Here is a 23,161-nt window from a genome sequence, read left to right as displayed (position 1 = left end):
ACATACTGCCATACCGGAATTCATTATAAGTTGCTTGTGTGGAAGATGACTTAACTTCACTTGGTAAATGTAGTGATCTCAAAAGGTATCATGAGACAAAGGCACTCCTGTGCAAAATCTTATGGTTTTCTCCACCAGCTCCACTTTGGGGCGTTCATTAAGGAAGGAGGAAAGTATTCCAGTTTTCTACATCCCTTGTCTGTTTCAATGTTAGTATACAAACTTTCAACATCCATGGTGAGAAGAAGGCTATTTTCCGTAATCATGTGTGTGTCTAATTTTTGTAGAAAGTCTGTAGTGTCCTTTATGTAGCTTGGGTGTTTGTTCAAGAGGGGATTCTCTGTTATCCATGAAGGTCTCTACCTTATAGCTTTGTTTCAGCTTGGGTTGATTAAGATTATGGAATTCCAGTCCAGGTCCAATCCAGTTTGTAGCTCTGAGCAAGAAACTCATTCTGTTTATTGGCTTATTTTTTTTATTTTTCTGAGGTGTATGTGATGACATGTTGACATACACCTCAGAAAGCATGCAGTTGCCCCCCTGCTAAACAAAGTAATATTATCTGGCTAATCGGGTCTTTTTTCCTTTAAGCTGTTGAGTAAAATCAGAAAAAAAAGAAAAAAAAAACACAAAAGAAAAAAAATCCACATAGTTAGATATGAAATATAGGTAATCAATTTAGGAATTGTTTTACTTGGACATTTTTTAAAATTAATATATTACCACAACTGATGAGCAAGATAAAATTATTTAAAAGTAGGTTAATCCATACCAGAGCCAAGACATCACGAACATCAGTATCCACACAGTCTGACAACGATATGGTTGCCATGTCTTCACTGCCACCGAAAAGCACATGGATGATTGCTGTACTTAAGCCAGTCAAACATGGTCCCCCATTCAAGAAAGAATGACCAATCATCCTTCCTGCAGTCACAAAAATGTTACCCTCTTTACTTGTAGAGGGAATAAGGTGGTCACTCTCTCCCTCGAATAGAAGTATTCTCCCTTTAAAGGAAGAAAAAAAAAGAATAGCAAACAGACATTCTACTTTATCCAAGGAAAATATAGTGCGAGGTACCTTTTTTTTTTCCCATCAAGCAGGTAGCCGTGCTGCACTGCGTTACACAGCATGTGCAGTGGACAGCACATGCCGTGTAACGCCATCACCAATAGCAGAGTCAGCTGTTACAGTACAAAAAATGTGCTTTTATTAACAGATAAACTACATTGTTTTTTTTTAAATGCACAGTAATTTACACATGTAAAACTTACTAAGGAATAGTTCACCTATCAATCTGCATGCACACACACACATCTAATGACATACCTCAAAAGCACAAACGTCTCTCCCTGAGCCYTGCCCTTTGAAGGCGTGCCTTCTCAGTTTTTGTGGGAGTCACTGAACTGTTTTTGTGAGCAAGGGCACAAAATGTGTGGCTGTATATAATAGAGGCTGTGTGATTCTGTGGACTGGCAGAACTCGTGGTTGGCTGGTTGCTGGCACGSCTTGGTTGCCTTGACCAGCCCATAGGTATTGGATAAAATCAGAATCGACAGGTCAGGATTTTTACAAGATCGTTAATTTTTGTTCGGCCATGCAACTGCAATCAATGCACCTCACATACTATATGTCTTTTCATTTCTCATCCTGAGCTGGGGTACAATGTTGACATTTGTGACATTGTGAAAATGACATTTCTATTCATCACATTTGTCACTCATAAATAGACTACATAAGCAAGCTTCAAGAGTGAGAGGTTCACCACAATAAAAAAAATACTTCTACTAATTTTACCTAATAATCTAATCAAGGTTTATCTTAATCAAGATTAACCTTGATCAACTAACCTAATAACTTTGAAACATCAAACAACACCATCTATGCATTCTCATCAAATATTAAAATATTACATTACAAAAAGAGACGCTTACAGTGCTGCAATTACTATGCTGGTAACTAATGCAGGCAGAGTAATGGCACAAATCCATCAAGAACTTATAAGTTATCTTAAACTTGGATAATGTGCAAGCCTTTTGAGATTGCCTTTGTTAACCTAAATTACACAAACAATATGTATAAAGCTTCATAACTTACGAGTAGCGATACTCCACTGGTTTTCTGTGACTGTGAGTAACTTATAGTCACTGAAAGTTGAAGGTGTATATCAAAAGTTAAACAAAACTCAAAGGACCATAAAACATGTCGGATATCGAACTTATAGCGTTCTAGTTCGTCTATTTGATCGGCAGCTTCCCTAAGAAGAACTGATACGGAATGTGCTAGCAATGGCGAACCATTGCTAGACTGCTTTTCGGAGGGAAAGTCCAGTAGTTCAGCGCTGCAGTTGCATCTAACCAACCAATAGGCTGCCATGGGCTCTTTGCACCTACGGCGTTGACGTCACATCTCCAGGAGCTAATGCGGCTCACTTGTTTCCGCTTTGAGTTACCACTGCTAGAAAAGACTGAGCCGTATTTCAGATGCAAATAAAAGCAATACTATGAACATTGTTGTCTTCCTAATATAATGGGCTTTTAAGTTTTAATTAATTTCCAAGCCATCCTGAATTAAGAAGATGGTGGCTTGTAAATATTTGCCACTACCAGTTAAAGCTAACGCCGCACAACACAAAGTTTGCAGCCTTCACTTCACTCCGGATCAGCCTAAAAATACCAGGGATACGGATGGTAAATAAAGGAGCCGTCCCTGAGTTATTTCCATGGAATCACTTCTGTATTCAGCCTGAAAGAGGAGTGTATGGGAACTAGTGAGCAGACCAGAGCCAGACAGCCGAGCAACTGATCCGCCTGTACACACTGCTGTAAACACCGTCCTATTTGAGCTCTTCATAAGAAACATGCAAAGGTAATAAAACGAAATAACACGGAGACCTTAAGGGACACTGCCATATTTTTCTAAAAGCAGCAACTTTTAGAAAAGCAGCACACCAGTTGTAGCAGAGCTACAGCTAGCTGTAGCACAGTAGCTACTGTGCTACAGCTCTAGTAGCACACCAGAGCTGCGCTACTGTTAAGCTATGAGGCTTGTTGTGCTTCGTCAGGCTTCGGAAGCTAAAAGCCCGAACCGTAATCTCCCCTGTTAGTCTCTGACACTAACGACAATAAACACACACAATATACTTGAAAATAAGATAAAAACTGTTAGAATGTTTAGATACTTAAATAGCACATTTTTATAAGAACAATGTCCGAGAATATTGCCTACTATCATAAGCTAAGGTTAATGTTAGCCACAAAGTTTAAGTAAAACTCACTTTCAGTGAATGTATAACTAGGCGTACATCTTAAAACCTTTCTTCAGCTAACTTTTTGGGGCTTCGGATCGATGTACAAACCTTGGCCAAGCCCTGCAAGCACCTAGTGTAAAATGATATTTTTATTGGATCGGAAACAATCGAGCAGTTTTTCCCCGAACGCGGAAGCTGAGGTGCAAAGAGTCCATTGTAGCCTGAAGACACCGCCCCGCATTATCATATTAAAGCAGAAATGAAAAGGGGAAAATAGAATGTGATAAATAAAAAAATAAGGAAATACTAAATGAATAAGGAAAATTGGAAATTGATTAATATATATATATATCTAAATAAAAAATGGGTGAATAAAAAAGGGATATATGAGACATTGATAAATGAAACTGGGAAATTGAAAATTGCGTTAATGAAAAGGGGAAATTGAAAAGTCGTTAAATAAAAACTAGATAAATGAAAAATGGATGAAGGGATAAATGAAAATGGGTAAATGAAAACATTTAAATTGGACAAATGAAAATGGGAAAATGAAAAATGGCTAAATTAATCTGGGAATAAATAAATGTATTGAATAAATATAAATGGGAATAAAAATGCCAATTATTCATTTATTTCACTCATTTGATTTATTTTACTAATTTCTTTATTTATTTCACCCATTTCATACCAAACCACTTACCAAAAAAAAGACAAACAACTTAGAGTAAGGTTTCAGAAAAACAACTTACCGAATAACCTACGCAGCAATTTCAAACATTGCTCTCCTGCGGCCTTCTTGCCATCACTGCGGCCTTGACTGCGGTCAAGTGCAACAAGTCGCCAAACTAGGCCTCGATAAACACTGACACGATTTCAAGCGGATCCACAAAAGTTTCAGTCATGGGCGTCATGGCCGTCCACTCGGATTCCGCGTCTTGGGAGATCAGAAAATATCATTTTTAATCCAGGTTCCAAAGTTCATGAATATCAGACCGACAGTTTTGTGTCTCTATGGGTGCGTTCACACTGCAGCCTGAAATGACCCAATTCCGATTTTTTTTTTACATAATGCGACCTGTATCCGATCTTTTCATGGCAGTGTGAACAGCACAGGTCGGATTCTTTTTAGAATGTGACCCATATCCGATACGTATCCGATTCAAACGCGACCTAACATCCTGGCCGCATTCATCCGAACTGAACGTCACTGATTCTCAACAAATCTCACTATTCTGCGTCCTGATATGTGCAAGTGGGAAGAAAAACAACAACCATGACGGACTATATGAGGATTAAGTTGTTAATATGCTGCTCCGGCCGGATAACAACTCCAAATGTGCAAGCTAAGCTCCACCGTTAGCCTCCATGTTTACTTCCGCAAACACTGAGCACTTCTTCTTTTTATGGCAGTTGGCAGAACACTGAGAACGCTGACGCTATTGCGCCCTCTACTGCGCATGCAGAACACATACAGGTCGCATTTACTGGCAGTGTGAACGGCCCTGGCAAAAAAAATCGGAATTGCCAAAAAATCAGAATTGAGTCACTTCAGGCTGCAGTGTGAACGCACCCTAAGAGTCCAGATGCTAACCGCATCTTTTATAAAAACGGTCATGTGGAAGCTGCGTCATATTTTTATTCAGCATATCGCATGCGCGTCACGCTCATTAATAACAAAAATGGCGCCACTAGCCACTGTTGCCAGATTTGAAATTTTACTGTCCAAGCATAGGCACTGTTTAAACAGATAAAGCTAAACCTGAAAAAATTGCCCAACTGCAAAGAAACAGTACAAATCTGAACCTCTAATAAAACTAATTTTAATAGGACTAAAYGTCCTATTAAAATTATATATTTTTAGAATAATTTGGAGAACCAGCAAAATGTTTTTTTTTTTTTTTTGTAATATAGGACCAAAGATGTTTTTAAATTTTCAAAATTTAAATGTTCTAAGAAATAATAGTTTTAGACAAATTTAGAGAAACAGTAAAAATGTATGTAAATGACAATAAATAACTTATGTAATAACTATTTAAGTGTGTCATTAAGGAAACTTATAACTCTTCACTGTCCATAGATCTGTGTGTTTTGATTCGTCTTTAAATAATGTGTTTATTCATGAATTGCTTATTTAAAAATGTACAATAAAGTTTTGTAAGATAAATGTTTCTTTTTCTTTCATTATTTTTTTGCAGATATAAGTCAACAGATCTTAATTAAATGTTCAGCTTGGATTTAATTTAAATGTAGATCATGAACTTCTTGTCGTTTTGATGTTTCTGAACTAAATAAACTTTATTTACTGGTCAGAATCCAGATCATTACCAATGTCAACTGTGATCTCCACAGAAACAGACACTCGGCCTTCAGCTAAACCGCCAGTCAGATCCACTTTTTTTTTTTTTTTTTAAATCATCTAGTTTCAACCATATTTATCATTTCTCAAGTCTCTTACTTGACTATGAACCATTTATTTAAAAAAAGTTGGTTGTGAAATTACAAAATAAAAACAAAATTTTCTCTAGTGTTCTGAAAAAAAAAACTACTTAAAATAGCAGCAAAGCTGAACTGATCATATGCAGTGGTTGCATAAAACAACATGGTGTTTTGTTTTATGCTTGCGTATAAGTATGCAAGACAACAGCTCATTGTGGCTACACCCCCTAAAAACTTTTTGTCTGCTGTCGGCTGTGATCCTGAATTATGTCATGGCAGCACAGTGCTTCCCATACATGGAGTGGGAAAAATCATAGCAGTCTCTCAGTCAATTGAACAATACAGAATATAAGCAAGCAAAGAGCTTCTTTATTATATTTTTATACAATCATAAGCCACAAATAGTGTTAAAATGTAAATGTTCTGTGTGTAACTAATGCCACATATTTTCTACATTTTACATAGTTATAAAACAATAACTATGGTTGGGATTGATTCTCTTTTATGCTTTTAGTGTAAGACAGTTCAGGACGCCCCCTTGTGAATTTAAATAATCCCTTCACTCCTTTCAGAGCTTGAGATTTATTGCTGGTGTGTTTTTCGCAGAAGAAAACATTTAAAACACATTACTTTAGAGCAGTAAAATGGCATGTAACAGAATCATGTCTTCTGATTGCTGGTTCAACACAAACACAAGTTTCAGACAAAATGGGAAGATTTCTGAAATAAAAGCTCCCGCTGCAGGTAAATCTGTAAGTCTAAACCATCAAAAGCCAAATAAACTCGTGGTATTTTCAAACTGAAAATGCATATTTCACTTTACGCTGACCCAGAAGAAGAGCTGTTAAATATAGTCATTTCCTACTATGAGCTCTCATTCATTTTGCAACATTTTTCTGTTGGATAATAAATTAAGGAGAAAAAAAACACATCTGGAGAGCTGCTTTGGAGTTGAAAGAGCCGACTTGAATGTGGTGAAAATATAGTATATGTGGGATGGGAGACCTTTAAATACAAGAAACCATGCATGAAAAGAAAGTCATGCCAAATCAAATTTGTACACATCCCTTACCACAAAGAAACAGCTTGCATGTTAATTCAATACCTTTTAGACTTCAAAATAAAAATCAAATGAATGTTTTTATGCTATTCTGATTATATCCAATTACATACTGTTATATCAAGTAGACATATGTCACTAATTCAGTTAGTGATGGTGATACAAATGAAAATGTACTGTATTTTTGAGATAGGTTTTACCTGTTTTACTTTATAAGTCAGTCTTATCACAATTTTAACGAAGCTTTATTAATCTGACCAAAGGAAATGCAACATGAAAAACTTTTAAAAAATAATAACTTGCCACTTTAAACACAAATCAAATAATCTTTTATTGCCACAGGAACTACAAAAACAATGATGGAACAGGTTTACAAATCAGTCATCACAAGGCAGGAATGCATGTCCAAATGCGTCCAAGTATATAATGCATTCTTATAACGCATTTCTTAATAATTGTGGTATGAATGTAAAAACAGAAAAGTAAACACCAGTTGGGGAATTTAAGCATCTTTAGTACACATTTAGTTCTGTGCTAAATTGCTCGCAGCTCTTTTGTAATGGTCCCAATTCATGACTGACCGCAGTTCTGAAAGCTATGTTAATGTCATAAATTAAAGATTACTTATCAGAAAAAAATTGAATAAATAGGAATTAAAATTCATGCTTTTTTTTATGGTGTGAAAAATCGACAGAGAACATAATTTTCATGCAAAAGGAATGCAAAATGGGAAGGTAACTCAGATCAAACGTGAGGATCGCAGGTGTTTTAAACCAGTTACAAAGCAGAACTCTACATGCAGGCAGGTGGAAATAAATAGATTGTAGCTTGGAGACCCCTGAAACAGCAATGACTTAAGCACCACAGGTGTAAACATAATAATTCTAGGATAAAAGTTGGAGTCCAACAGAGAAAAAAAAACTACAATTGACAACAAAGCTAGTTTTCATTGCAACTGCAGCACCGTCTGAGAAGGCAGCATTTATTTTCTTAAAGTGCTGGGTTTTTGATAATGAATTCCCCTGATCAATAATCACCAGTCTGTTCAGTAGCATTTGGTTGTTGACAAAGAATCAATGGAGACATGCATCAGGTTGTGTTGCAATTAGGAAGATTGTCCAAGAATTGGTGCCATGACAATATATGATTTTGTCACGGAATAAATATAGAGCAGCTAAAATGATAAACCTGTAAGCTGCTGCTCACAACCCCCACACACATTCCTTCAGACACACACCACGCATTCTGACACACAGACACATTCTCTGTCTTTTAACCGATTGCACATAGTTGGTAGAGGACGTGGTCCCAAGGCTTGTTCAGCCATAACTGCTCAGCCCGGACACTCTTTGAGGTTAACAGGGCCAAACACGCCCGATGACCTGTGGAAGGAGACTGATACGTCGTTGATCTTCATGTCCTGGATACATCCCACAAAGGAGGATTTGACAGGAAGCATCTGCTGCATCAGTGTCTCTGTAAAAAGAAATGGTCAGGTAGAAAGCAAATTTGTGCTAACTTTGTTTTAATACATGATGGCTTGTTCAAGGGTCGTCTTATATTAAACCCTAAAACAAATTCATCTTTTATTTTAATAGTATAATCCCACTATGATACTGTGAATTTATGTAATTGAGAAAAAAAAATCAATATAAAAAAATAAATAAATTGCATAACTTACTGTATTTCCTTCCTACTCTGCGGTTTGCTGATCGAGTATATGCATAGTGGATAACAGCCATCTTAATCATTCATTCATTCATTCATTCATTCAACGAGTTGCGCTATGCAAAACTTTCTAATTAATTATGGTTGTGGAACCAATTGGAGAATTACTTTTGAATCTAATATGTATTTATTGTATTGTATTGTACAGTATCTAACCTACCTATATAAATTCTTAATGTTATGTTTGCTAGAAATGTATTTATTTGAAGTGGATTTGGTGGGTAGATCACTCAGTGAATTGTGCTAAAGTTCAAGAAGAAAACAGTGGTCATGTGGCCTACATACTTGGCATAAAATCCTTTTTACATGAAGTTATTACTGTATTTTTTTKATTACATTTAACTTAGCATGAATTGATAATATTATTAGCAGATGTTATACTATTGATAATTATAATGATAGTTGCCTCTGCTGTACATAACAGTGGCTTTAAGGTGTTTTTGAACCTAAAACTGTTTTGCATCAGATCCACCGGGAGTGTCTGTTTCTCCCTAACAGCTGGATGGCATATATAACTAATGGTTATTATAAAGACATGTTGATCACAAGATGTCACTCTTGACTACAATTTTATAACAATGAATTTTTGAAGATTTTGTTAACCGTCCTACTGACTGTATGATGACGATAACCTTTTTTTTTCTAGTTTCAGGTGTTAAAGCTTTTTAAATGTTGCTCTCAGTGAATGTATGAGTGAGTTTAGCTGAGTAGCTTTATTCCTTTAGCAATTTTATGACTTATGAAGATCAGCATACACTGGCGTTTCTTCAATTATTGTGTTACTAGTGGCTTTGTTGTAAAATTACACAAACAAATAGATTATTTCTTGTTTTAAGAAATTGTTTTTAAAATTATGGTAGTGTATTAAAAGATAATTATTTTTCTGCCTTTTTTGCACATTTTTACCAGATGATAATCATATTTCTTTTTAAAATTATTTATAATTTATTCTGAAATTCAATTGTGAATCTCACTAAGCTCTAACAAATTAAGAACATTTCGGACACCGATACTCACCAGGAATGCCACCGACATAAAGAGGATCTTTGGTCGAAGGGAAAGTAGAAGATGGTGGACCTATCTTGTAGTTGTCCAATGTGTCCACAGATAGTTGTACAACATTTTTTCTCTTGATTACTGGGAGAAAAGGGGAGGAAAGATTTGACGCCAAGTCATTACAGGCACATAAATAAACACTTTTTCACTGAACTACTTATGTTTTTACCAGTGCAGCAGCAGGTATCACAGCTTTCAGCTGAAAAAAATATTAACCCTTTCTGGTAACAAAATGACTCCTCCATTTCAGATGAGTCAGCTTTACTGGTCTTAACTGAGCAAACAAAATGACTGAGGAAACTGCTGAGGCTACTAAAACCTGAACCCAAAGAGAAAAGCATCAAGGCCGGGATGAGCAGAGGTCATCTCTGCAAATTCATTTTGAGGAAATAAACTGATTCTAAAAATTAAATGCTAGGTTATTTGATGACAGAAGATGCTTTTAAACTTGTTCCTGACTACAAATCCTGACTACAAATCCGTTAGTTATCAGCTAAAAATTATGGGCATTTTTTGACATTTGTTATATTAAGAGTGAATGAAGTTATTGTAAGCAAATATACTGAATAGCATAGCATCTTATACAGTAGAAATAAGCATTTTCACCATTCAGCACAGTTCAAATAAAATAGTATTTTTGACATGTGAGACATCTGAGAATCTTTTGACCATGGCCATTGTTCCAAAGCTTTATTCATAAATACAAGAAGACGGTAAAAAGTGACACCCTAGAATTAAATGTCGTGACACTGCATAAGTGTGCAAAAAAAAAATATTTTGCTCCATAATCAATAGATATTTTCTTTGTCCTCCTCACTGTTGGTCTAAGTTAAAAACACGTGACAGCATTATTTCACATTTGGTTCGATATTTGTGTTGGGTATTAGTACAATTCTACGTTTTGTTTCACCTGAAATTTTATGAAATATTCCATCGCATAAAGAGGTCTTTGGCTTCACTGATGTCATGTACTCTCCTTTTCCGTTGTTCACGTGCGCCACCACCTGCAAATAGAAACATATGCAAATGTCTCACTGTTAACCCCATTCGAATAAAGTCAACTTTGATAACAAAGGTAGAATCGACTGACTCTGAAGCTACCAATTTTAAAACCAAGCCAACCTCATTTAGAAACGACCTCAGCTGTGCTTAAAAAGATGGCCAAACATTTAAGACGGTTCTATGGCAGCAGAAAGCATCTAAGTATTCTCACCTCTCCTCCGAGCATATAGATGCTGAGAAAGTGGCCCATTGTGTTTACATGACTGCTGGAATCACCGACATGAAGCAGGAGTCCAGTCTGGCTGTGGGGACGTATGTTAAACAGCACCTCCAGGTCAGAACCAAAAACAAAGGAGTCATCTGAAATACAGAAAACAAATGCAGATAATATGAGTTACAAAAAAAAAAGTAATGAAGAGAAAACTTTTTTTTTTTTGAGTTTCCTAGTTTTTATATATTAAATCAAACATTTTTTCTAATATACTGAAATATGTCCTTAAAAGGCTTAAATCATAAGATAAAAAAAAAAAAAATCATCACCATCATCCAATTCACAGAGTACTATATAACTATACCTCATTTGCTCAAGTGAAGCACCAATGGTGTTCTTTTAAACCATAGATTAGAAATAAAAATGCAGTAGTAAAAGAGCACAAAAGTGATGTACTTACTGATTATGACATGTGCTCCATTTCCTGCAAAATACACCCCTTTTTGTGTCGGCCCCTCAAAGCAGGGTCCTGCACCGTAGTTTGACGATGGGTTTAACATCAGTGCTCCATTCATCTTAAAATTACGCACACAGCCGGACACGCTTTGCTTTGGCAGAGCCTTTGACTGAAAGTAAAAGTAGTATTTATGTCACTAAATTAGCCACAATTTTTCACCAGAAACGTTAACTGAATTTAGCTGTATTTTGCTACCTTTAACTCTTTCTGAAGGGATTCTGGCGCACTGCCCAGGTATGCAGGCAGGAGGAACTGCTGCATAGACTTCAACTCGGAGGTAGTCAGCTGACCATCCTGAGCTTTGATCCCGTCTACAATCAACCGGAATTTCTTCTTTTCCAAACTGAACATGACCTACAGACAAATACATTCAACACATGCTTTGCTTTGGTTTGCAAAATAGACTGAGTGATGCAGATGGCTGCTACAATATAGCTGAAACCGGATATAAAACTGTAAGAAAAAAAACACAACTTTTTTGTCATTCTGCAAATCAGACTAAATGTTTTCTGTTGTTTATCTAAGATTACTAAAATTATTTCTATTTCTTAAGAATAATGAGAGGATTTATAATCCAAATGACAATGACATTATGGTTTTGCAAGCTCCTGGTGTGAAATCAGATCTGCACTGCTGTAAGGGAACATCTCAAACACACAGGTTTCTTTTGTGAATTTATGGGGGGGAAAAATCTGCTGAGCTATCAGGAGGAATAAATGCCATTTTTTAATCCTTGACTCTACCACATTCATTTTCAAAACTACACTTTACACATGTATAAACACAACAGGAATGTCCAACCATGGTACTATATAGGTATGAGGCGGGTTATGTTTTTCAGAAATGAATGCTTGTTTCCAAATGTGAGCATTAACATCTGAGAAAAGGAAGGGGCTATGTTAAATTGTAGGCTGAAGTTGCATTGCTAAGCGAATGCAATCATTTGTAGTGAAATACCAACAGGAGCTGAAAGGCCAATCAGAGAGGAATGACATCATCACACTAAAACCGACATAGACAGACAGGATGCTATTTTAAATGCTGAAGTGGACACAAATGATTTTTTCAAAACATGTCTGATTAAACAAAAATTGGCCATTATCACCATCCCCTTGCAGAAAAATCCCATAAATTTTACTTGCAAAAATCACACGAGCAAATTATGTACATGTGAAGTGATGAGTCACATGAAAAACGAGGATTTTGAGAAGTCTCATGGTAACCCTCCCCAGACCTCAAAAAACAAAACATGTCATACCTATTTTTTCACACGGATTTCACATATTTCTACATATGATACACATGTGTATCACATATTTACACATGTTTACATGCGAGAAAATTTGAGAGCAGAGCACAGAAAAAAGCGTGTGAGAGGAGATCCTAAGAGATCAACCAACGCTAAAGAGTTTCAAGGACAACTCTATCAACTACCAAGAAAATGTAGCATGTAAACTGTTCAAGCTTATTATTCCGATATTTGGCAAATGCAAATAATTTTAGTAATTCTACCTGACCTAAAACAGAAAAGATTATGACTGATGTTATTTCACCCATGTAGAGGTAAGAGTCTTTTTTTGCACCGCATGTAAACATCAAGTTTCAGCTATAAACACACAGAGGCTTGTATACGGTGATGTATATTTACTGACCGAATGCCACTTTCCATCGTTGTACTTCTCTCTGTTGAATATCTCCCTCTGTTTTCCCACAGAGAGTCTGATCCTGCCCTTAGACATGTACAACGCCAGATGAGACTGCCCTCCTCTGGTCGCTGCAAAGAATAGCAGGCCCTCAGGAGACCGAGTCCTGACATCCAGAGAGAAGTGAGGCCTGGATAGGATAAAAAAAAAACCCAACAATATTCTCAATTACAGCTCTGGTTTTTATTTGCACACTTGATATTCATAGATGTGAGATCATAAGGAAACTGGCCACTCACTTGGGTTGCAAGACCTGTAATGGTAGGCTGTAGCTCAGGCTGCTCACAGGCCCTCCCATGCGATAAGCATGTTGAAGCTTGGCTGGGAATTCACAGACTGAGGCGCTTTCATTTATTATTTGCTTCACGCTATCCTGAAAAGCAGCACAAAAACAAAAAAAGGAGAAGACTTTTAATACAAGTTGATATTTGAATTCCTATCAGTTGCAGGTCTCTGGATGGCTCCCGCCCTGCTGGGAAATAAGGCAGCATGCTTTCTGAGTTGCAAAAATTATCACAAGCATGTGTTCTGTCAAATGTGAAGCTTTTGTGACTTTAGATTTAGATTTTTATTTTTCTAATAGGCCTGCTTTGTCTGTGTTATTACTAGGCTATGTTTTTATTTCTAAAAGGAATGCCTGCTATTTTTTAAATCTTAAATTTCAGAAAACATTTTCCCAAAACTAAATAATTTTAATTGGAAATTTCAGATATTTGGGCAATATAATAAATCCCAGTTCATTCACTTCACAATAAAAGTCAGACTAATGGGACTTTCTTTTTATTCCCATGTAGTATTTATTTAAAAGGGCTTGCCTTCAACCATGAAGGTTATATTTATCCAATTTTGGCTCAAATAAAGGAAGTGCATCAAATGACATGCTGTTGATTGATGTTTTTAGTAGGCCAAATACAGTGGAAGTTCTTTGATTTTACACATTTAATGAATTTTAAAATATATACATTTTTGCCTATGACCTGCGCTTTACGAATCAGTCAGTGGATAACTGGCCAATTGGCTAGTGCAAGTTTATAAAAAAAACAAAAAAAACCTCAAATTCAGATTTTATTTGTCATCCACTCACCAAGTTAAGTCATGATAAGAATTAGTTGGACACTGTCCTTAGGAGGCAAACTGTTTGTTTCCATTCATAGTTTTGAATTTGAATGGTTTTCATCAGTGAATGTACTCAGTTCCTTTATGACCAACTCACTAGAATTGATTGTACCAATCTAGCTCATGTTCTAATAAAAATTAAATCAAACACAGATATGAGCCCATGTCCCCCTATTTTACTGTGACACCCATTTCTTCCCACTTTCATATAAAGCTTCATAAGAATTCACTTTTTCACTCTTAAACTTTGTATTACCTGATTTTGTTTTTTATTTGCGTCTGCATGTGTAGCGTGAAAGTGGCAGCATATTATTGTACTTCTGTGACCCCGCATGCAGCTGATAATTCATTATTCATTTTATTCAATTATTGTGAATCAAGGTTAATATATGGCTCCAAACCAAAATACCATATTGTTTACAGTGAGAATGAGCAAGCAAGGACAAGGGTGATTAGTGGAATCAATGTGTTGCAGATTTGATTTAAAAAAAGATAATCCAGAGGTGACAGTAAAGAAAAGTCTACATATTTTTACCTCAAGGTGAGGCTTATGTGAGTAATCCTCTTGCTATTTCTCAAGGTCTCTGTTTTTTTTGTCCTTCAGTGGATACTTAATGTATTCTTATGTAAATTAGTACTTCCAATCATTCAGTTTTAGGACTATTGTGTGAATTCTGTTGTGATAATCTCTTTCTTTCCTTTCTCTCTAGATTTTTGGGATCTAAAATCATCTTTAAAATGTGCAGATTTAACCATTTGAAATGTCAAAGGACTTTCACTGCCTCTCCAGTTATTTTAATGCAAGCAAAAAATGACCAAATGGATAGTTGCTCAAAACCTTTGCAGGAATAGTTGCATTGAAATCTTAGGGCTAACTCAGTTCAAATGAAAAAGCCAAAGTCTGATGCTCTATCTGGTACTATTGCAAACTAAAAAGCTGAAAATGCCTTTCGAGCTTTTTAACCTCATGTCTACGTGACTATACACAACATACTCACACTTCGCCCCTAACATTTCAGCCGATGCTGTGCACTTGATTACAGCAACACATCTCTTTGAGAATTTCTTTTCTTCCGGATATTTCCGTGAATTTGCACACTTTAACAGGTGTCTCTGCTTCACCTCGGCTTCTTAAGCTAAACTGTTCAGCATACGTCATTCACACATTTAGCCGGAAATGCAACTTCATGATTATTTATTATTCACACAGATGAAAGAGTGTTAGAAAAAGGTGATTAAAAAGTGTTGGAAGCGGCTGCTAAAATCAGCTATGATTAGAGCACATTTTCTTTGATTATGTAATCAAGCATGATTTAATGTGTCATTAGTGAATTAAAAACAAGGTGCTTGTGAATCACTTAGAAGGATTACATGGAAGAAAGCGAAGAGACGTGTTCCTTTCAGGGTTATTATTCACAATGTAGATGGTGAACACAAATAGGATGGACAAAGGATGAAGTACAATACATTTTGTTGTTTGGCATGGGTACTGAAGCATTCATACACATTTTTTTTTATTGTGTAGAATACACAGTAAATAAATGAGCTTGTGCATATGCTAGAGGAAATCATAGGGGAGCAGCAGTCAGTGTTAGATTCATGTCGTCATCTGCAGGTTTTGGTCTCCTTCTTCTTCATCTCTAGAAAATGAGGCAGCAAAATTTAATACAGATAATGTCAAGTTGATAAAAGTGGCAGTAAGAGGAAAATGTAATTAGATATGATTTCCTTCATAAGAGAGGAGGCAAGCATTAGGTCACAAATTATTAGGTAACATCATGATATCTTCAGAGGGGAAAAAAACAAACAGATTAAACAAAAAAACACATTATTCTTGAGAAAATGTAAAATTATGTAAGTGCATAACATCAACGTTTTGAAAGCGTTCTCTCTCTATGGCTGTAGACATATATTGAATTATTTTATTGCACAAAACCTTTTTAGCTGAAATATGTCATATGAATGTCTGTTACCCCTCCCTAAAAGACTATGGAAAGAAACTCAGATTCGCATCAATCCAAGATTTCAACAATGACCCACATTTTATACCCATGTGCTTTGCAGTAGCAATGCTGGTCAGAACTGGAGCATATATGGCAAGCTCTTACCCGAATAATGCTAATTTCAGTCATTCATCACTGTGGTGAGTTACCAGCAGACTGAACTTTTCATGGAATGCTTTAAAATCCCTTCATTGGTGGCCCATTTACGAAATCTCCGTACTTTGCATGCCTCCCAGGGTCAAAGTGCTACCAAAACCTCGTAATTATCCATTCATTGAAGCCAGGTGTGCAGCAACAGATGCTGATTTATACCCTTTAGTTTTGGAATAATTAAGTATTGTACTAAGGACTACTTTCTGATCTGGAGTTCAGGTGTGCATAGATGTCAAACCTCACCTTTTTGTTGAAGCGGAGTTGAAAGGGATTGCTGACAGTGCACACATCTACCTGGACGTCTCCTGTAGCCTGGAAGTCATATAAGTTTGCAGGCTTGAACTCGTCTGACCTGCAAAACACAAACAAATCAGAATGAAATCACACCTTGGAGGAAACACGGTACAACAAACCAAACCACATAAATTTAACTCTTAAAGCTGAAGTAGATAACTTTTACAAAAATTATACTTTTTACACATTTCTTAAAAACTGTCATAATGCCATGACAATATAATATGAGGCAGACAATCTGAAAAAAATCAAGTTCCCCTGCTTCCTCCTTTTGGTCCTTATGCCATCTGCAGAGGTATAGCACTAGGCCAAAAACAACCAATCAGAGCAAGGAGGAGGCACTTAGCACTGTCCACCATCATCATGCTGCTCACATCCTCCCTCTTGCTCTCTGCTGCACAGAGCTGAATGCATAGGCTAGGAAACATGGCCACTATTGATGGCGGAGAAAYAGTTTTTCTGTAGCAGTAAGTTGTTTCTCTGTCATTAGGATGGCTGCAGCAAACCAGTAATCTTGAGCAGTACACAAATGTGATTGACTGCGCTAAGACCCTCCTCCCAGATCTGATTGTATCAGTCTGGTAGCAGCGTATTTCAGCAGAAAGCAATAGGACCACCGGGAAGAAGCAAAGGAACTAAATTTGTTCACAAACTATCTGTCTCATGTTACACTGTCACGACATAGCSGCAGTTTTAGCAAATATGCAAAAAGCATTTTTATTAAAGTTGTCTACTGTAGCTTTAGAAGGCACAGAAAGAAAGAAAAATTACCGTCGAGTGTAAAAGTTGGAAATGCAGCCTTTGAAATTCTCTTTTCCAAGCCAAATAGAGCCCTGTGTGTCAGGTATGGACATGGTGCCACTCTCTTGCTGACCATAGTCTTCATCATCAATCTGCACTGCAATCCTTAAGAAAAAGAAAAAGAAAAAAAACCAAACATTTGTAGCAAAAATTATTTAAAATTATTTAAAATTTAATATTTTCCTGATTTGGATTAAATGTTATTTTATTTTTGGTTTTAAAATAGTAAGCCTAAATAATCACAGTTGTAACTGAACAACTACACACCTTCCAGTAAGCATTACTTGGTTTCTTATTACATTCCTAGAACACGTGAGACAAATTTTTATTCCATACCTTCCTTCTTTTTTGGAGACAGTCACATAGTGCCAGTTCCCGTCATTGTACTGTTTGTTTGATTTCCATTTAATGGTGTCAAAGTGTAGAATCACGTAGCCATTTTCCATTGCAATGTTTAACTGGTTTCCCTGGAGGATAAAACCACAATAAAGATTTCATTTCTTTTTGCATAAGCATATCAGAAAAGATGGTCATAAAGTAGAGAGGTAAATTCACCAGTTTTTTGTTCTGCAATATAATGCCCTGGCTCTCTGTGCTCTTGAATCCGAGGGACACCACAACGTTGTTTTCCAAGCTGAAGTCTTGGAGKTCTGCTTTCAGGGAGCTCCCCAAGCTGAACTGTGCTTTGTACGAACTCTAAACAGAGGGCATGACACATGTGATGATGCGTGAAAAAAGATTTTAGATAAGTCCATCTATGATTACAGTAGCATAATATCAAACTGAAAATAAAAATCCAAATGTTAATTTCATCAGATAAAGTTTAAGATGAAAAAAARTAAAATTAGAGTCGCCTTCATTCAATCTTCCTTTCTCGATAGATGCATGCAAAGACAACTGAAACCAGCCACTTTAGTGCCACATCTTTTAATATGGTTTCATGTAAATCTCTGAGTTTTGTTGTAATTATTAGYAATATTTTTATATATTGCTTTATATTTCATTTTAACCGTACAATGGATGGCAGAGTAAACAATTGTATTCAACATTAAAGCTGATTTACTTCGGGATAAAAAAAAAAAAAAAAAGTATACTTTTTGAATCTAATTAGAATGTCCAGGAACAATAAGTAAATATTTGACTTGTCATTCAAATAAGGCTATTATTGCTAACCAGAGGTCAGGGATTGGCTTCTCAAAAAGCTGCTTGGCTAAACTTGCCCATATTTACAGCAGGAACAATAATGAAAAAAAAAAAACAACAACAAAAAAACTGACTGGCTGAGAACTCCATCTTTCCACATCATACAGAGAGCAGGGTTGTAAAAGAGATCAATCTCCAAAGCTCCCTGATAGACAACTGCTGCAAAGTGTGGCCTCAAATTTGAAAGTCTCTGGGACAATTGTACATCTTCATGGCAGCTAACAAAAAAAGTATTCCTGCCCACCCTCACAAAAAGAAATCATTATCATTAATAGAAATAAAAGCTCTAAAACATCAGGCTGTGTGTAATTAATCTACTAGTATGTAATGCGTATCAATTAGAGGCAGAGTTATTGAAATCAATTAGCTTTTCAATAATATTCTAATTTACTGAATGGATCTGTGCTCTTCCTCACAGTAATAACAATATTTCAGTAGGTCTGTGTAAATAAGGTGAAAGTCATACCAGTGAATCCTGCAAGCAGCCTTTGCTGATTCCCACTGGTTCATCAGGTGGYCTAAAATTGTTGTTTACCTTCAAATCTTTCAAACATCCCTTGTATGGTGGAGTGGTGATGTCCCACCTTTAATTAAACAAACAGAACAAAACAACAGGTTATATACAAGTCTCATTGAAACAGGATGGAAATACACAAATAAAAAACAATGCTGATAAGGATGTACCTTTGTCTGATCTCTTGCGTTACACCACCAATATAGAAATCTTTAAAGTTGTTGAAATCGTATTCAGTGAGCGAGGCCGTAAGTGGCGGGGAGCCTGCAATAACATTTACTTTCCCAGGCCTATAAATTAGCCTAACATTCAAAAAATCAACTGGAACCTAGAAAAAAAAAGTGGAAAAGATACAAATAAATTGTTAATTTTGAAGGGAATAAAACTCAAAAGAAGACCATCCAGAAGAAACAGAAGAAGAAGAAAATCTTCCTTACTGGGAACACTTTGTCTGATCCTTTAATTGGTTCTGCGATCAAGTTACTTTGAATAGCAATGTAACCCTTCTCTACAATCACCATTAAGTACTTATTCTGTGTCACACAGGAGAAAAAAGAAGTTGTGGTAAACATTAATTAGGAAWTTAATTAAATGCTAAATGTATCAACATCACAAAGATCCTTTACCTCATCTCCTGTGAAGAAGAGTAAAGCGTTTTCCACGCTAGTCTTGACACTTATGTCAATAGTTCTCGGCTGTTCRCTTATGGCCACTCTGCCATATCCGGTGCCTTCATAATAGTCTGAGTCGACTGGACTTACGGTTCTAGAAGGAACCAAGCAGAAGACAGGAAAAACCATGCAATCAAATTCTGAAAATAACACATAGACTCACTGACATCAAAATGATAYTTCAAATTTGTAGTCTCAGTACCTCTTGCAGGGAGTCTGGACATTGATCTTTTCTGCTTTTTGGAAATTGTAGAGACTCACGGCCTTCTTGTTAAAGGTGTAGAACTCGATGCAGCCCGTGTATTTTGGAAACCTCATAGAGAGAGGAGGCTGAAGTGAAACGGAGCACAAGAAAGCATTTATTTCTGATGACTATTCTGGACACAAAACCGTCTGTAAACTGAATGTTGGTAGATGTGCTACAGCTCCTCACGGTGAAGTTGGACGGGTAGCCTCCAACGTAGAAGACAACGTCATCAGGACTGAATTTCAGGAGGTTCTCGTTCTCCCCTCCTTTGTTGGTTTGACGATGGCTATACTCCTTATTAGGTGGCCCAGAGGTTATGTCTTTGGTCAGCTTTAGCTCCACATCTTGGTAAATTCTAAGTCAGGAGAAAGAAAAAAACCAAAGGACTTTGTGATTATTACATCTGCTCATCTTTCAACAAAAAAAAGAAAGATGACACTAGCGGTATCTACCTATTGCCACAGAGTTGACTTAATATGGTTGGAGAACCGTAAAGTTTTTGGAAGTGCTTTCTTCATATTACTGCTACAAATGTTAACATATGTAATTGGAAATGGGCACAAAAGACCAACATAAAGTCTCTCTGCACTCTACACACAAACATCTCTGGACCTACGACTTTTAGTGTCGGCRCTGCACAGTGCTCCACAAAATTTCAAACTTGCTATATTACCTGACACTGGTTTGAACTTCTTCCTGGTTTCATCCCTGATCTATGCATAATGTTCATGATGGTGCTTATTTACTAACGATTTCAAACCCGTTGAGGTCTTCACGAAACACCTGGATTGATACCGAGATTACATTACAAACAGATTGGCTGTATTTACCTAATSAGTGACGTCTGAATGGAATTGGCTGCGTTGAATTTCCATTTGGGTTATCAGAAGACAAACGAACCTTTGATTTTCGAGTTTAAATTTATAAAGATTTCTGGAAAACATTGATCATTTTCCTTGCACTTSTWTGAACTTTGTGTTTGTTTGTCTGTTACATACATTTCTAATAAAATACAATAAAATGTGTGGCAAAATGAAACTAAATGTTGAAGAGACACGGTGAGAGCTGAGCTGAAGTAAGGTGGCTCACCTGTTAAGATCCACTTTATCAAATGTGGCCGGCTGAGGGCTGGAGGTGGAAATCAAGTCAGACTCCAGCTCGTACTCCTGTCCGTTCAGCTTGTACAGGCCATACAAGCRATTTTGCCTCAACACCATGCCTATGTAATTCTTTGAGGACTGCAGAACATAGTTTTGTTAGTCTCGTGAGCAAAATTACAATCTAAAAATCACCGCGGATACTGATTCACTCACGTCTCTGTTGCCAAGGTACAACACAAACATGTCTTCAGTCTGTCTGCGCCTGCGTTTTCCGTCTCCTCTCCCGATGGGTCTCTGCAGCGCCAGAGACAGGGTTGTGTAGGCCTTCAGGTCATCTAGATTCTTCGGTGGGCGCAGCTCGATGTGACCATCCCCGGCAAAATTCATGGGGATTGCAATCTGAAGAGGAGACGAGACAAGATGTTATACAGACATGTAGATCTCACCTTGATTCGTTAAARAAATAGATTGTGCTGCTCTGTGAGAAAGTATTTGCCCCCGTACAGATTTCTTTTTTTTTTTCCCTTAAATGTCACACAAAACGATTCAAATTAATTTTGATATTGTAGAACGATAACTTTAGTTAATTTAAAAAAAAGTTTTAAAACTATTAATTCACAGGTTAAAAGAAGTAAACGATTCAAACCAACCTGACCCTATGTAAGTAAGAAAATAATYCCCTCCATGAGGTAATAAGTGGTTGTGCCATTCCCAGCAGCAACAAATGCCATCTTGTGTTTGCAATAATTGCTAATGAGTGTTTCACAACATTCTGACTCTCTCTACTTTGCAAAATAGTTTTTTTTCCCTTATCAGCCACAGTTGAGGGTTTTGGAGCATGAGGAGCCTTTTTAAGATCTTGCTTCAAGTCTAGATTTGACTAGGACACTCCAAAACCTTCATTTGGTTTWTTTTTGAGCCATTCAGAGGTTGGTTTCAGCTCAATGATATTCATGGTTCCATCAAATAAGACAGGTTATTATGGCTGCAAATGAATCCCAGAACATCACACTACCACCACCATGTTTGACAGTCACTACGATGTTTTCTTTCCCAAAAACTACATTAGTTTAATGTCAGATGTAGAGGGACACGCGCCTTCCAAAAAGTTCTACTTTCGTCTCAAGAGTGCACAGAATATTTTCCTAAAAGTGTTAGGGTTCATCCAGATGTTGTTCTTTTCTCGCTTTGAAAAGAAGTTAATCATTTGAAAACTATTAATAAATTCTGTCCGGTATTAACACTTAATTGAAACAGCGAAACAGAAACATAAGAAGTCGGACGGGGTGCAAACTTTTTTTTTAAGGAACTGCATTTGCATGCAAAAGGGTGCGTTTAGAGCGATTGACTGCACGCACCTTGTCAGCTGCATCTCTGGCCTGCTCAATAAGTTCTTTGATCTTCATTATGTTTTCAGATATGTTACCGAGGCCTGAGAACCCAGAGGTCAGGTTTTCAACCTCAGAGATCTTATTGTTCAGTGACGGAATTGTTTTCAGCAAATCCTTTACTGTGTTTAAAAGGTRAGAGACAGAAAAGTTAAATGGGTAAAATAGCTTTACATTTTTATTCACACAGAAATATATTTAATATGACCGTTATCAAGGCAAAGGAGAAGCACTTCATTACAAAAGAATCAGAAAACTCACCAGACTGGTCCACRTCACTAAGGTCATTGCTTAGATTGGCATTAACAGGAGATAYGTTGATMTTATCGATCTCCTTCCTAATTTTATCGAGTTTGTCCATGGTCTCGGCGGCCGTGTTATTGGCTGAAGCTGCTTTCCTCTTGGCTTCGTCAATCATATCTCCAATGGCATCTGATTGGAAAAACAAACAAACAAAAAAAAAAAACGATGCTTAACCGTTACAGCAGACACAAATGTCTTTCTCAGACAGACGTAGTATAAAACTTTGAGGCCTGTCTCATGAAGTGCTTTGCAGTTCCTGTCAGCATATGATTTTGTCTGGTGAAGTAAGTTTATGCTACTATCATGAGTAATGGAAGTGCAGATGAATGCTCTAAGCAAGCCCTTCACTTAAAGTAACTTTTTCAGTTTTTTTAATCTCTTAAATTCTTATAATCCGTACAATA

At 36.7% G+C, this 23,161-nt stretch overlaps 1 protein-coding gene across 1 annotated transcript in view; it reads right to left on the bottom strand.

Annotated features, from left to right (window-relative positions):
- Positions 1-7,053: 7,053 nt before the first annotated feature.
- The window catches only part of LOC103479641 (laminin subunit alpha-3), a 70,491-nt gene continuing 54,383 nt past the window's right edge, over positions 7,054-23,161 (bottom strand). Inside the window, exons 39-60 of the mRNA XM_008434187.2 lie at positions 22,716-22,925; positions 22,425-22,576; positions 21,280-21,465; positions 21,056-21,204; positions 20,153-20,321; positions 19,922-20,049; positions 19,675-19,813; positions 19,486-19,581; positions 19,219-19,376; positions 19,001-19,118; positions 17,887-18,027; positions 17,668-17,798; positions 17,302-17,436; positions 16,480-16,588; positions 13,204-13,337; positions 12,914-13,094; positions 11,457-11,615; positions 11,205-11,370; positions 10,745-10,893; positions 10,442-10,535; positions 9,493-9,612; positions 7,054-8,223 (exon numbers count right to left, since the gene is read on the bottom strand). Of these exons, the coding sequence (XP_008432409.1) occupies positions 8,081-8,223; positions 9,493-9,612; positions 10,442-10,535; positions 10,745-10,893; positions 11,205-11,370; positions 11,457-11,615; positions 12,914-13,094; positions 13,204-13,337; positions 16,480-16,588; positions 17,302-17,436; positions 17,668-17,798; positions 17,887-18,027; positions 19,001-19,118; positions 19,219-19,376; positions 19,486-19,581; positions 19,675-19,813; positions 19,922-20,049; positions 20,153-20,321; positions 21,056-21,204; positions 21,280-21,465; positions 22,425-22,576; positions 22,716-22,925 (3,167 nt within the window). The 3' untranslated portion in view covers positions 7,054-8,080. The remainder of the gene's footprint in view (positions 8,224-9,492; positions 9,613-10,441; positions 10,536-10,744; positions 10,894-11,204; positions 11,371-11,456; positions 11,616-12,913; positions 13,095-13,203; positions 13,338-16,479; positions 16,589-17,301; positions 17,437-17,667; positions 17,799-17,886; positions 18,028-19,000; positions 19,119-19,218; positions 19,377-19,485; positions 19,582-19,674; positions 19,814-19,921; positions 20,050-20,152; positions 20,322-21,055; positions 21,205-21,279; positions 21,466-22,424; positions 22,577-22,715; positions 22,926-23,161) is intronic.

The sequence above is a fragment of the Poecilia reticulata genome, linkage group LG17 (genome assembly GCF_000633615.1).
Source record: "Poecilia reticulata strain Guanapo linkage group LG17, Guppy_female_1.0+MT, whole genome shotgun sequence".
In the NCBI taxonomy this organism is placed as follows: domain Eukaryota; kingdom Metazoa; phylum Chordata; class Actinopteri; order Cyprinodontiformes; family Poeciliidae; genus Poecilia; species Poecilia reticulata.
The sequence above is the reverse complement of the archived record's forward strand: the minus strand, read 5'-3'. Positions and strand labels throughout refer to the sequence as shown.